General features: G+C 36.0%; 2 protein-coding genes across 6 annotated transcripts in view; one reads left to right on the top strand and one right to left on the bottom strand.

The window, feature by feature from the left end:
* Window positions 1-3,111, top strand: part of rab44 (RAB44, member RAS oncogene family) — a 17,554-nt gene extending 14,443 nt beyond the window's left edge. For 3 of the 5 annotated variants that reach the window (XM_051896391.1, XM_051896390.1, XM_051896387.1), the window contains 8 exons: window positions 41-123; window positions 217-338; window positions 420-533; window positions 890-971; window positions 1,838-1,952; window positions 2,113-2,211; window positions 2,301-2,377; window positions 2,461-3,111. In XM_051896391.1, coding sequence (XP_051752351.1) covers window positions 41-123; window positions 217-338; window positions 420-533; window positions 890-971; window positions 1,838-1,952; window positions 2,113-2,211; window positions 2,301-2,377; window positions 2,461-2,545 — 777 coding nt within the window. In that variant the 3' untranslated portion in view covers window positions 2,546-3,111. The remainder of the gene's footprint in view (window positions 1-40; window positions 124-216; window positions 339-419; window positions 534-889; window positions 972-1,837; window positions 1,953-2,112; window positions 2,212-2,300; window positions 2,378-2,460) is intronic. The other 2 variants (XM_051896389.1, XM_051896388.1) reach the window with 2 other exon arrangements.
* entpd8 (ectonucleoside triphosphate diphosphohydrolase 8) lies at window positions 2,601-13,908 on the bottom strand. The gene is made up of 10 exons (XM_051896392.1): window positions 13,503-13,908; window positions 13,081-13,215; window positions 11,651-11,768; window positions 9,189-9,339; window positions 8,935-9,094; window positions 8,099-8,329; window positions 7,687-7,953; window positions 4,219-4,329; window positions 3,937-4,071; window positions 2,601-3,630 (listed from the first exon to the last, which is right to left on the bottom strand). The coding sequence occupies exons 2-10, from the start codon at window positions 13,204-13,206 to the stop codon at window positions 3,436-3,438; spliced, it is 1,494 nt and encodes a 497-aa protein (XP_051752352.1). The 5' UTR covers window positions 13,207-13,215; window positions 13,503-13,908; the 3' UTR covers window positions 2,601-3,435.

The following is a 13,908-nucleotide window of genomic DNA, read 5'->3' as shown; positions in this document are numbered from 1 at the left end:
ATTTGTTTTAAAACACTAACAAATGTTTTGTTTTGTTAAGGTTTGTGATCCGTATCTCGGCTTACAACCAGGGAATCAACCAATTTCCCAACCGATTTCTCAGCAGAGCAATATGGAAGCCAGGTATGACAGAGAGTTGTATAAGAGTTCTTTATTAATCCCAATTCTCTTTTAAATATGAAAATAAACTAATATATCTTTTTTTTTCTGTTCCAGAAATGAAGAAGCTGCTCCAAAAGGCACTGATGCTGGTCTTGTTTCCTTGGACCAAATCATAAAGCACGATAGAAGTACTGGAACGAGGCAGTCAATAAATTTAAACAACAGGAGTGAACAAAGTGATAAAACATTGTCCTGTAAATTAATACTGAAACTTTAATATCCAGTACTCATGTCAACAAACTGTCATATAATTTCAGATATTGAAGTACAGTTTAATGTGGTCATGGTGGGAAACAGCTGTGTTGGGAAGACTTCTTTTGTAAGACGCTTCCATGAAGGGCAGTTCACTGAGGATTTCCGCTCCACTATCGGTGAGTGTTGCGATGGAGAAGAGAGATTATTGATTACTGAAGTAATTATATAAACTACCATTCAAAGGTTTAGGTTCATTCAAAACCATTATACATTCTCCAGGATACTTTTGAAACATTATAAATGTCTTTACTGTCACTTTTGATCAATTTAATGCATCCTTTTTTTTTTTAAATCATACTGACCCCAAATTTTAGAACAGTAGTGTATAAAGTGTCATGGTACATGTTAGTATATATAAAAGGAAGAAAAAAGGAAAGCCTAAATGATAAGTGTATAAATGTATAAATTCATAAAATAGAATAACTTAAAACTTGCGTACATCATACATAGTTAATATTGTGTTTGCACCCAGGTGTTGATACCTGTGTACAGACTGTTGTGCTCCCTGAAAGAACTGTTAAACTGCAGATATGGGACACAGCAGGTCAAGAGAGGTAAGACATCAGAACAAAATAATACATTAAAAAAAGCGGTTTGATGGTGTGTGATTTAAAGGGTGCACCCAAAAATGAAAATAATGTCATTTATTACTCACCCTCATGTTGTTCTACACCCATAAGACCTTTATTCATATTCAGAACACAAATTAAGATATTGTTTATAAAATCCGATGGCTCAGTGTGGCCTCTATTGAGAGCAAAGCCATTCAAACTCTCAAGGTCCATAAGGTTACTAAAAACATATTTAAAACAGTTCATGTGAGTTCAGTGGTTCTATCTTAATATTATAAAGCGACAAGAATACTTTTTGTGTGCCAAAAAAAATAAAAAAATAATGACTTTTCAACAATATCTATATGGGCCGATTTCAAAACACTGCTTCATGAAGATTCTGAGCTTTACAAATCTTTTGTTTCGAATTAGTGATTCAGATCTTGTATCAAACGACTAAACTGCTGAAATCACGTGACTTTGGCGCTCCGATTCACTGATTCGATTCGTAAAGCTCTGAAGCAGTGTTTTGAAATCGGCCCATATTGTTTAAAACTCTTTATTTTGTTTTTTTGGTGCACAAAAATTCTTGTCGCTTTATAATATTAAGGTAGAACCACTGAACTCACATGAACTGTTTCAAATATGTTTTTAGTACCTTTATGGACCTTGAGAGTTTCAATGGCTTTGCTCTCAATAGAGGCCTCACTGAGCCATCGGATTTCATCAACAATATCTTAATTTGTGTTCTGAAGATGAACGAAGGTCTTACGGGTGTAGAACGACATGATGGTGAGTAATAAATGACTCACCACATGGATTTCATTTTTGGGTGAACTAACACTTTTAACCCAAAAAATCTTTATAAGGTTTCACAGCATCACCACACAAGTGTTCCACAAGGCTGATGGGCTTCTGCTCATGTATGAAATCACATGTTCAAAGAGTTTTATTTCTGTACGAGATTGGATCTCTCAAGCTCGGGTAAATATTGTTTTCATTTCTTAAATTTCCTTAGTCTAAATATAACACCTCATATTTTCAAGTAAATCTAAATTGAGAATTTATTGAAAGTGATTTTGCTGAGAAACTAAGCTAAATCTCTGTTTCCTTCCCTTAATTGTATTATGACAATGTCATGCAGGAAAGGGCTCCTGATGATGCCATCATGATATTGCTCGGAAACAAGAATGATTCTACTGAGCGTGAAGTCCAGATTCAGGAAGGGGTGGATCTGGCCAGAGTAAGAGTTCATTGTGACCCCAACAGTACTAATTGTTTTGCATAAGTCTATTTCTACTACTAGTTTGGTTGTACTTTTCCCTTCATTAGGAGTATGACATACTTTTCATGGAGTGCAGTGCTGCAACTGGGGCTAATGTGTCAGAATCCATGAGGACTCTTGCAGAGTAAGACAATCACACCAATTATTACTTGTTTAATATGTGTGTTTTCTATCTGTGCATAATGACTCATTTCTCATTGCTACTAGGTTGTTAGTGCAACGCAAGACACAGAAAGAGGAACACACAAAATTAAGAAGAGAACCACCACCGAAGAAATCTGGTTGCTGTTAAAAACACACTCCCACACACAGAGATGCACTACCATTCAAAAGTTTTTTGGTCAATTAATTAAAAAAAAAAAAAAAAAAAAAAAGTATACTTTTATTCAACAATGATCCTGAAAAATATATCACAGCTTCCACAGACATTTTAATAAGAACTACCATTTTAAACATTAATAATTGAGAAATGGTTCTTGAGCACCAAATCAGCATATTAGAATGATTTCTGAAGGATCATGTGACACTGAAGACTGGAGTAATGATGCTGAAAATTTAGCTTTGCCATCACAGAAATAAATTACACTTTAAAAATATATATTAAAATCTTACTGATCCCAAACTTTTGAAGGTAGTGTCTCTTCGCAAAAAGCAAAGGCAAAATATAAACTGCTTATATATCATTGCTTAAGGGAAATATAATTTCAGTGTTTTATAAATATGTACAAAGCACAATAATGGTTTGATTTTTATAATATCACACATAATAATGTAACTTTACATATATTTAATGTCTACTGTAAGTGCTGAGTGGAGGTAAACATAAATACAAACAAATAAAAAAAAACTATACTCTTACGATTCAGAGTTTATAAATGATGAAAAATCTCTAACAATTTACTGAATTATTAGTTTGCACAGACTAAATCGAAGTATAACTAGTCAGCCTTCAAAACAAGACACTACTTTAAATAACTTAAAACTCACAAAAAGCTATATTTTGTAGAAATATCTCATTTTTGTTATCAATGTCAAAGTGTATAGATTATTTCACTGTTTGTAAGGTCTTTGTGAAGAAAACATCTCAAAGAGTAGTCAAAAGAGTTGTGTGCTGATCTTCATATGTGAAATATAAGTGATAAATATTAATGTAAACATACACAGTCACTCGTGACACACAACTTAGTGCTTTGGATCATGGACAAACAAGATGCCTATAATAAGTAGACTGAGGAATAGGGCAAATACGATGAAGAACGTCTGAGCCGCCCATTGACTGTGTGGCACCCCTGTCACCGCTCTGAAATGTTCAGAGGGAATCATGTTGGTCAGGTTCAGCATGTAGCCCAATGTCCAGCCAATATCTGTGTCTGCTACCTGTAACCACCATAAGATCATATATGAGTACAAATCCCCACATTACACTGATAAGACAGGCTTCATGTCTGGGGTGCCATATGAAAGGAAATTCCTAGAAGCAAGAGGTTTCCTCATACTGCTGGAGCAGAGGTCATCTAATATTGGTTGAGGCATATGTTATGCCGTCAGTTAATGAGATACTACCATTGTGCTTTTGATCAATGCAAGTTATATTACAGTCCCTAATGATTTATTAATCATTGAACAGCTTCATTGCGACACAAGGCGGCTAATAACTTACATTGATGAAACTGTGTTCCTTACCTGTTTCTCAAAAGAGATTTGATCCCAGGTGTCATTGAACTTGTATCCTTTCAGCAGAATAGTCGTAATATAATGAGCAGAAGCACAATAATCTTTCAGATATTTTGCCTTAATGCCTGGATTTTCAGCAGTAAGCTGCAGAAAGGAATAACCGCCATGAATTTAAGGATCAGCATTATCAAATATACTAAACATTTAATCACTTCTCATCTCACCAAGCTTTATAAATCCTACAATAAAATGTAGGATTATAATGTATTGTAATAGTATCTGAGGACTCACAGTGGTCCAGTTTTTGTTGCAGTGAGTCTCAATAGTGGAAACAACCCGTGTCAGTGGAGCTTTTGGGGCAAGGCCAAGGAAGTCAAAGGTGTAGAAGTATGCTGAAAAAGCCTGCGATGGACATGAAATAGCTTTAGTTATTTTAAGACACGCAAAACACAAATTATGGCAAAAAGGATAGAGGATCATTTGATATTTTCAGTACAGACATCACTGAAAATATTAATTTGTAGGCTACTTCTGTACGTGTTCATTCAGAAATCGCTCTGATGGATTCAGTTCAGTAAAGGATCCATCAGAGTGAACAGTGCTGGGTAAATTACTTACAAATTGTAGTCGGTTACTAATTCTAAATTAAAGACAAAATTGTAGTTATTAACGTAATCCATTACATTACACATTTAAGGTTATGTAATCGGACTACTTTTTGATTACTTTTAGATTACTCTTGACCTAACTTATATTAAAACTTACATTACTTTTGACCTAACTTGTATTACATCAGGGTTTACCAGACTGGGGTTTGTGATGGAACTGCAGGGGGATTGTTAGTTTAATTAAAAGTTATTAAAGGGTTAGTTCACCCAAAAATTTAAATTCTGTCATTAATTACTCACCCTCATGTTGTTCCACACCTGTAAGACCTTTGTTCATCTTCAGAACACAAATTAACATATTTTGATGAAATCCAAAAGGTTTTTTTTATCCTCCATTGAAGGCAACGAAGTTACCACATTCAATATCCAGAAAAGTAGTAAAAACATCGTTAAAATAGTCAATATGATAACAGTGGTTCAACCTTAATGTTATGAAGCGACGAGAATACTTTTTGTGTGCAAAAACAAAACAAAAATAACTTTATTCAACAAATCCCCGTCTCTCAGCTATGCTATTTTCGCTGCAGCTTCCAGGTTCTATGTCCGAATGGCGGCTCAGTATTGGCCGACGCCTCTTCACATGAGCAGCACGAGGCATGTGCGTGATGCTGACGCAGGAGCCAGCGTTTGGACAGAAACACAGAAACTCAGCACTACGCCAACTGCTTAACAGACTGACAGGGAAGAGGAAAAATTGTTGAATAAAGTCATTATTTTTGTTTTGGTTTTGCGCACAAAAAGTATTCTCGTCAGTTCATAACATTGAGGTTAAACCACTGTAGACATGTTGACTATTTTAATGATGTTTTTACTACATTTCTGGACATTGAATGTGGTAATTTCGTTGCTTTCAATGGAGGATAAAAAAACATCTCGGATTTCATCAAAATATCTTAATTTGTGTTCCGAAGATGAACGAAGGTCTTACGGGTTGGAACGACATGAGGGTGAGTAATTAATGACAGAAATTTTATTTTTGGGTGAACTAACCCTTTAATTAAATAATAAAAGTAAAATAATTTTAAAATAAAAACAATATCAAAATAAAACACTTACTAAAAAAGATGAAATATTTTGTTTTCCTGCATGTCGTAACCATTAACTGACATAAGAGAACAGTGAACTTAATTTTATTATTATTATTATTATTGACCTAACTTATTAACTTACTTCAAGTAAATACATTAGGTTAAAGAGATTCAGCTGGCAAAAAAAAAAAAAAAAAGTTGGGGAATCCTTGCATTGCATTTAATTAAGAAATGACGTGAATTTGTACACTTTAAATCGTTTGAAAGACAAAAGCCTTCCAAAGACAGGAATACGTGATTAAATGACTCACTGAGTGAGTGATAATTCAAATAATGATTAATGTGCTCGTCAGGAGCTGATTAGATATGCAGTGTTGCAATGTTCTGCATTTTGCAGAAAACACTTCTTAAAAGTGAAATGATTTCTGTAAATGCAGTGATCAAATGTTGTGTGGGTCTCAGTTTTCAGTGATCGTCACATGACTACGTGACACGTGGCTGGTCTGTGTGTGCAATTCCACAAACTTGGAAGACCTTGTGAACGTTTATAAGCAGTAGGCTTTTTTAGAAAGGAAAATTTAAAAGTAGGGAGAATCAATGAATCATACTTTACTGCCATTGTGAGAACAACATGTAATCATGTAATCATTAAAAAAGTAATATAATCTAATTACAAGTACTTACTTTTTGGAATCTGATTACATAATCCAGATTACATGTAATCAGTTAATACCCAGCACTGAGAGAGAATAATTCAAACCAGCAACTCGTGTTTTTTTTGTACTGTTTAAAGCCCGGGATACACTGCACGATTTTTGGCTGTCCCAGACGAAAGATTGCCATCGTGAAACAATTGTGGCGATTTCTGTGATCGTGGCTCTTAATCGGTGGTTCTATGTCGTACAATGAAAGAGGTTCAAAGACAGCCGTTTTCCCGGTCTTGCGACCAAAGATAGCCTACGATCATTTTCTGACAGTGTCAAAAATTCAGCATGATCAACGCACAGTGTGTTTGCTGCTACGACCTACGTCTACTGAGCAGCCAATAAAAATGCGACATGAAATCAACGTGATGACAGCCAGTCATGGCGCTAAATCTTAAAACTGCTTACCTCAAGCTCTTTTCCCTTCTTCTTTCGCTGCTTCTTTTTTATTTTCAACACACATAAAAACTACAACTGCCAAAGTGTGATTCAACATAGTGTTTTGTTTACCAGCAGCGCATGCTGATGACATTTTATTCATTTATAAAAACTTGCATCGTAGCCTACGAGTCAATTGGTGTCTTCATCGTACAGTCTACATGCATGTCGTACCCAAGTTAGTAGATCCATGTCGCACTGTGTGATAAAGTAATGATCTTATAGAATTGCTAAAATCGTGCAGTGTATCCCAGGCTTAAAACAGGGGTGCTCAACCCTGTTCCTGGAGATCTACCTTCCTACAGAGTTCAGCTCCAGCCCTGCTCAACACACCTGTCTGTAATTATCAAGCGCTCCTGGAGATCTTAATTAGCCGATTCAGATGTGTTGTATCAGGGTTGGAGCTAAACTTTGCAGGTAGATAGATCTCCAGGAACAGGGTTGGGCACCCCTGGTTTAAAAGAGTCAGCTCATTCATTGGGATTCAGACTGCACTCGTTGCTCTGCACATTTCTGATTAACCAAAAAATCATTTGTTTTTTAATCTAATAAACTGGCTGCATTGAAGCCATTGTTGTTTTCATGTGCAGTCTGCTTGGACAACTCGTTTCTTGAAATTATTTAGAGATACACATCATATTTAAGATGGCGAATTCAAAACTCTGGTAAAATAACTCAGTGTTTCCTGTGGCAGGAAACACTGCAAAATAGACTTAATCAAATATTGTATAACTTTTTTTGTTTTTGAATGTCCATATAAGGTAACGTAAAATACATTATATAAAAAAAAACAAAAGTTGTGTTTTGTGTTATTCTATATCTTTCCACAGTAATTGTTTTAATTTCCTTCATTACATTAAAGCTCCTAACTTAAATAATTCTAGTAATTAATAAAGATTTGATAAGGAAAGCAACACTCACAAAGAATTCGCCATTGACAGGAGGCTGATAGGCACCATCCAAACCACAGTCTGGTGATAAGGCACAGTCGGTGAGGTTAACAATGTTCTCCATTAGAGAAAGACAGAGGGATGAATTACCCGTTCCTGAGAAAGTGAGTATAGCCGTGGGGGTAAAATTGTTTGGTTTGACCACACAAGGGGAGTTGTAAAGTTCAGCCATAGTGACATTGAGTATATATCCATTGTGGTAGCATGGGTGACTGATAAATTGTGTTGGTCCAGCATTCTGGATGAAGCAAAAACACCATATCAGACATTCATTGTGTCCATATTTTTAGACATTTTCTTTCTAAACCTACATACAGTAAAGGTGGTGTGCTAAAACTGGTATGGTACAGATACTGTATTATGTGAACCCTTTAAAAACCAACCTTGTGAAGGTATGCCTGAAGTTTCTTCAAAGCCTGGTCCTTGCCGTAGCACAAGTAGCTGTGTGTGTACAACTCATACTTGTACCCATAGAGTTGGAGATTAGAAGCTGAATCTGGGACTTTCACTGGGTCTTTTGGGATGAATGAGATTTGTGTTGATGCACCACCGAGATCTAGAGCTCCAAGGATCGTTCCTGCTTTAGGGTGGATCCAAAGGCCCTCAAAATTGTGCTGCAAGGAAAACCATTAAGAGTGTAGAGTTACAGGATGTTCTAACAAAAGAGAAGCCATTAAGAGTGATTTAAAATCATTTTACTGTTGTTGAGTGATTGGCTTAACTGACTCAGTGTTGACAAAACAACTTGAAAGGCAAGCACGAATAGTTTGACAACTATGTTCAATGGCCTTTAGAACCAATGACAAATAAAAATATCCAAAATGACAAAGAAATAACTAGTTTCAAAGGATTGATGTTGCATTGATGTTGGTTGTTCAACTTATTTTTAATAATGAACTATTGTCCATACACATGTATAAGTGCACACACTTTAATCTTTTTTATTTAAAACACATAAATGTGTGTATAAAAAAAAAAAAAGTAGACATAAATATATGTGTATAAATACTGTGTGTGCGTGTGCTTGCAATGTTAATTCTGAAATTAAAACCAGAAATCTTCATTATACAAGTGATATCATTATCTGTATGGATTACATTTATGTTTTTTAATATATCAATACATGTGTAAAGAAATAAGCTGACCCTCAAATTTGGAAACAACTTTATTAATGGCCAATCAGTCCTATTTCTATCAGTACTGTAAAGCCATTAGTCACCTTGATAAATCTTTCCAAGAGGTAGTTGATGGTGATCCAGCCATAAGTCCCCTCCTCCATGCCAGAGAGTATTCTGGCCCCTCGGAAATCAAATGGATAACTTTGGATTGTTTTGGTGACTTCTATGAGGATGCTGTCTGCTAGACTTTGGTTCTGTAATCTGTGATATAAATGATAACACTGATAATTTATGCAAATATAGATGAATATTTTCTCATTTTTATGATAAATCAACCAGATGTTGATACATTCACCTAAGAAGCCGCATGCCAGCAGTGGCACCAAGGTACACAGGTGTAGCCTTCCGCTTTCCTTCTGGTATTACTGCTTTGGCAACATCCAAGCATTTCTTAAGACTTTCTCCGGCTGCTGGTGGGTTCTCGACATAGCTTGATATGCCATCACCTTTTAAAAATAAATAAATAAATACAAATAAGAGCTATATGTGTGTGTGTGTGTGTGTGTGTGTGTGTGTGTGTGTATATATATATATATACACACACACACACACACACACACATTTTAATCATTATCATCATTTTATAAGTCATAAGTCACACGGGTATATTTGTAGCAATAGTCAACAATACATTGTATGGGTCAAAATTATCGATTTTTCTTTTATGCCAAAAATCGTTAGGATATTAAGTAAAGATCATGTTCCATAAAGATATTTTGTAAATTTCCTTCCATAAATATATCCCAAAAAAATTTTTGTAAGAAATATGCGTTGCTAAGGACTTCATTTGGACAACTTTAAAGTCAATTTTCTCAATATTTAGAATTTTTTGCATCCTCAGATTCCAGATTTTCAAATAGTTCAAATATATATCCTATCCTAACAAACCATACATCAATTGAAAGCTTATTTATTCAGCTTTGTATGTATATATACACACACAAATATATACAGTAGGTATGGAAAGTATTCAGACCCCCTTAAATTTTTCACTCTTTGTTATATTGCAGCCATTTGCTAAAATCATTTAAGTTCATTTTTTTTTTCCTCAATGTACACACAGCACCCCATATTGACAGAAAAACACAGAATTGTTGACATTTTTGCAGATTTATTAAAAAAGAAAAACTGAAATATCACATGGTCCTAAGTATTCAGACCCTTTGCTCAGTATTTAGTAGAAGCACACTTTTGATCTAATACAGCCATGAGTCTTTTTGGGAAAGATGCAACAAGTTTTTCACACCTGGATTTGGGGATCCTCTGCCATTCCTCTTTGCAGATCCTCTCCAGTTCTGTCAGGTTGGATGGTAAATGTTGGTGGACAGCCATTTTTAGGTCTCTCCAGAGGTGCTCAATTGGGTTTAGGTCAGGGCTCTGGCTGGGCCATTCAAGAACAGCCACGGAGTTGTTGTGAAGCCACTCCTTCGTTATTTTAGCTGTGTGCTTAGGGTCATTGTCTTGTTGGAAGGTAAACCTTTGGCCCAGTCTGAGGTCCTCAGCACTCTGGAGAAGGTTTTCGTCCAGGATATCCCTGTACTTGGCCGCATTCATCTTTCCCTCGATTGTAACCAGTCGTCCTGTCCCTGCAGCTGAAAAACACCCCCACAGCATGATGCTGCCACCACCATCCTTCACTGTTGGGACTGTATTGGACAGGTGATGAGCAGTGCCTGGTTTTCTCCACACATACCGCTTAGAATTAAGGCCAAAAAGTTCTATCTTGGTCTCATCAGACCAGAGAATCTTATTTCTCACCATCTTGGAGTCCTCCATGCGGGCTTTCATGTGTCTTGCACTGAGGAGAGGCTTCCGTCGAGCCACTCTGCCATAAAGCCCCGACTGGTGGAGGGCTGCAGTGATGGTTGACTTTCTACAACTTTCTCCCATCTCCCGACTGCATCTCTGGAGCTCAGCCACAGTGATCTATGGGTTCTTCTTTACCTCTCTCACCAAGGCTCTTCTCCCCCGATAGCTCAGTTTGGCCGGACGGCCAGCTCTAGGAAGGGTTCTGGTCGTCCCAAACGTCTTCCATTTAAGGATTATGGAGGCCACTGTGCTCTTAGGAACCTTATGTGCAGCAGAAATTTTTTTGTAACCTTGGCCAGATCTGTGCCTTGCCACAATTCTGTCTCTGAGCTCTTCAGGCAGTTCCTTTGACCTCATGATTCTCATTTGCTCTGACATGCACTGTGAGCTGTAAGGTCTTATATAGACAGGTGTGTGGCTTTCCTAATCAAGTCCAATCAGTATAATCAAACACAGCTGGACTCAAATGAAGGTGTAGAACCATCTCAAGGATGATCAGAAGAAATGGACAGCACCTGAGTTAAATATATGAGTGTCACAGCAAAGGGTCTGAATACTTAGGACCATGTGATATTTCAGTTTTTCTTTTTTAATAAATCTGCAAAAATGTCAACAATTCTGTGTTTTTCTGTCAATATGGGGTGCTGTGTATACATTAATGAGGAAAAAAATGAACTTAAATCATTTTAGCAAATGGCTGCAATATAACAAAAAGTGAAAAATGTAAGGGGGTCTGAATACTTTCCGTACCCACTGTATATTATATATATATTCAGCTCAGATGATGTATAAATCTCAATTTCAAAAAATTGACCCTTATGACTGGTTTTGTGGTCCAGGGTCAAATATGGCCGATCTTACTATTGAAACCATTTACAGTATGTTACTTATATAAACTTATAGCATAAAAGAACTGAGAGCTGTTAAAGTTCCCAGCGCTGTACTCACCATCCACATCACAGCTCTGTTTCTGAGAGACTATTCCAGTGTTGTTCTCTTTGTTCCCCAGCCACTGGTACAGGAAGAGGGCCGTATGAGTCGAGCCGGCATCAAACACAATCCCATACTGAGAAAGTCAGACAAAGAGCTCCATAAATTTAGACAAAACTTCATTTATCGGGTGTGATTACTTAGAGAAACACCCACATCCTGAGAGTAAACTTTTGGCAATAACTAATCACATTCATGTTATCTACCACATGATTAATAAAACAGTGATTCACTATTAGTTTGTACTGAGAAATCATGTAGAATTTGTTTGGTGGTTCGGTATGCTTATGGTCTTAAAAGACATGCTCTGGATTTTTCATGTTGTTAGAGGTTTTTACCTTAGACTGTTTTAACAGACAGTCTATTCATACTATATAATTAACCAACCCGATCTCACGGCAATTCGTATGTATTTTACGAGGTGGCTAATTCGTACAACCTCACTCGTACGAATTCATAAGTTTTTTGCTAAATCGTATGTATTATACGAGTTGACAAATTCGTATTAATTCATACGAACGACCTACCCTAAACCCCGCGCCTAAACCTACCCGTGACTGACAAATCGTACTAATTGAATTGGCCATCTCGTAAAATACGTACGAATTGGTCGTGAGATAGCATTGAATTAACTGATTTTTCAAATGATAGCACAAATATTTGTTAACATTGGTTAATGCAGGTATCATGAACTAATAATGAACAATACTTTTACAGAATTTATTAATTTAGCTAATGTTAATTTCAGCATATACTAGCTATACAACATTTCAACTTGTAGGCTATAAGTTAAGTGTTACTGTTATTTTGATGGTCCTAGTTTTATGATAATGTTCAATTTAATCAACAAAAATATTTGTAATAATTTCTTATTTTAAATGATTAAAAATAGGGGTTAAATATGTCCTTAAAAAAATCTACTAGTGAATATCTTAACACTAAACAATATTTTCAAAAGAAAATAGAAACATACTGTGTTCATTCAAAATCACTTATCACTAATATGACATTAGTGCATGTGTTCACAGGGATGTCATATCCCATCCATTTCCATTCTTTTTCCCTCCACTTTCCTGTCTTGATTCCAAAAATGTCATGAATATTTTTTTACCTTTGAAAACTTTATCATGAAAAAGGATTTTAAAATATTTCAAAGGCATATTTCAAACATTATAACATCTGATATCTGATAAAATACTAACATCTGCTTCAGATGAACTACATTAAATAAACCACAGGCAGTGCCAGCAGACATGAAAAATAACTTGGAATGAAAGTTTCTGGTGAATGCCTCGTACTAGGGTTGACTCACTCCTCACAGAATCGCATCAATCTATTAAGAATCTAAACAAAACCACACCATAACTGACAGTTGAACATTTTTGCACCTGTGTTGAGTATGGCTGATCCAAAGACTGATGATTAGCAAGAGAGAGAATCAAAGCGATGATGGTTGTACAAGCTACGGCTGCCATTGCAGCACCCAATATTAGAGCTTTCATCTGAATTCCCATATCTGCAATCTGTCCAGAAACAAAATAAATAAGCACTACAGGTACAACAAGTTCATCTACAAATATGGAAAGTTCATTTCATGACATTCCAAAGTGAAATAGTCAAATCCTTGATAAGGCAATCATTTATCATAGCTTTGTTTATACTTCACATGCCCATTCAAGTCTACAAAGCGTACAAGTTTAAGAGAGTCAATGATTAACCAAGATCTTCCACTGAAAGTTGTTATTTTAAAGCTGACTGGCAGGTAGAGACGAATACCAGTAACAGATCAGAATGAAAGCAAGTGTCTTACCCTTTTCCCTCTCCTTTACTTGTTGAACTTTCTTTATAAACACACGTAGGAGATGTGGCCGTATAATAAAGATAGGTATGCACAATGTTGATACCTCCACACCTTTACTCCAGCCGGGGCCTCTGGGAACTGAAGTTATACTCGCACTTCCTCCCGTATATCTTCAGCTCATTACACACACACATAACACGCTCACTAACTTTTCCTCTTTCACACATACAGTTAGGTGCTACACACACCCTGGTTTATAAGCTCAAAGCTTCATTGGACCAAATATCTTCTCTTATTTTTATGTATTAATGTCAAAAGTTACATTTTTAAAAGTTTTTTAAAGAATTTGACTAGACGTCCTTTGATATTTGGGAACTGATAAACAACCTTATCTGAATAAAACCAAAAGCATACG

Source organism: Ctenopharyngodon idella, chromosome 6 (assembly GCF_019924925.1).
Source record: "Ctenopharyngodon idella isolate HZGC_01 chromosome 6, HZGC01, whole genome shotgun sequence".
Classification (NCBI taxonomy): Eukaryota; Metazoa; Chordata; class Actinopteri; order Cypriniformes; family Xenocyprididae; genus Ctenopharyngodon; species Ctenopharyngodon idella.
This window is presented reverse-complemented; position numbering and strand designations above follow the sequence as displayed.

What these genes read in the sequence shown, in the direction of transcription:
- entpd8 (XM_051896392.1), bottom strand. Translation starts at nt 13,206, where the DNA reads ATGGGAATTCAGATGAAAGCTCTAATATTGGGTGCTGCAATGGCAGCC. An exon ending in TTCAGGCATACCTTCACAAG is followed by an intron (nt 7,954 to 8,098) that starts GTTGGTTTTTAA and finishes TGCTTCATCCAG; the next exon opens with AATGCTGGACCAACACAATT. An exon ending in CTGTCAATGGCGAATTCTTT is followed by an intron (nt 4,330 to 7,686) that starts GTGAGTGTTGCT and finishes TGTCCATCGCAG; the next exon opens with GCTTTTTCAGCATACTTCTA.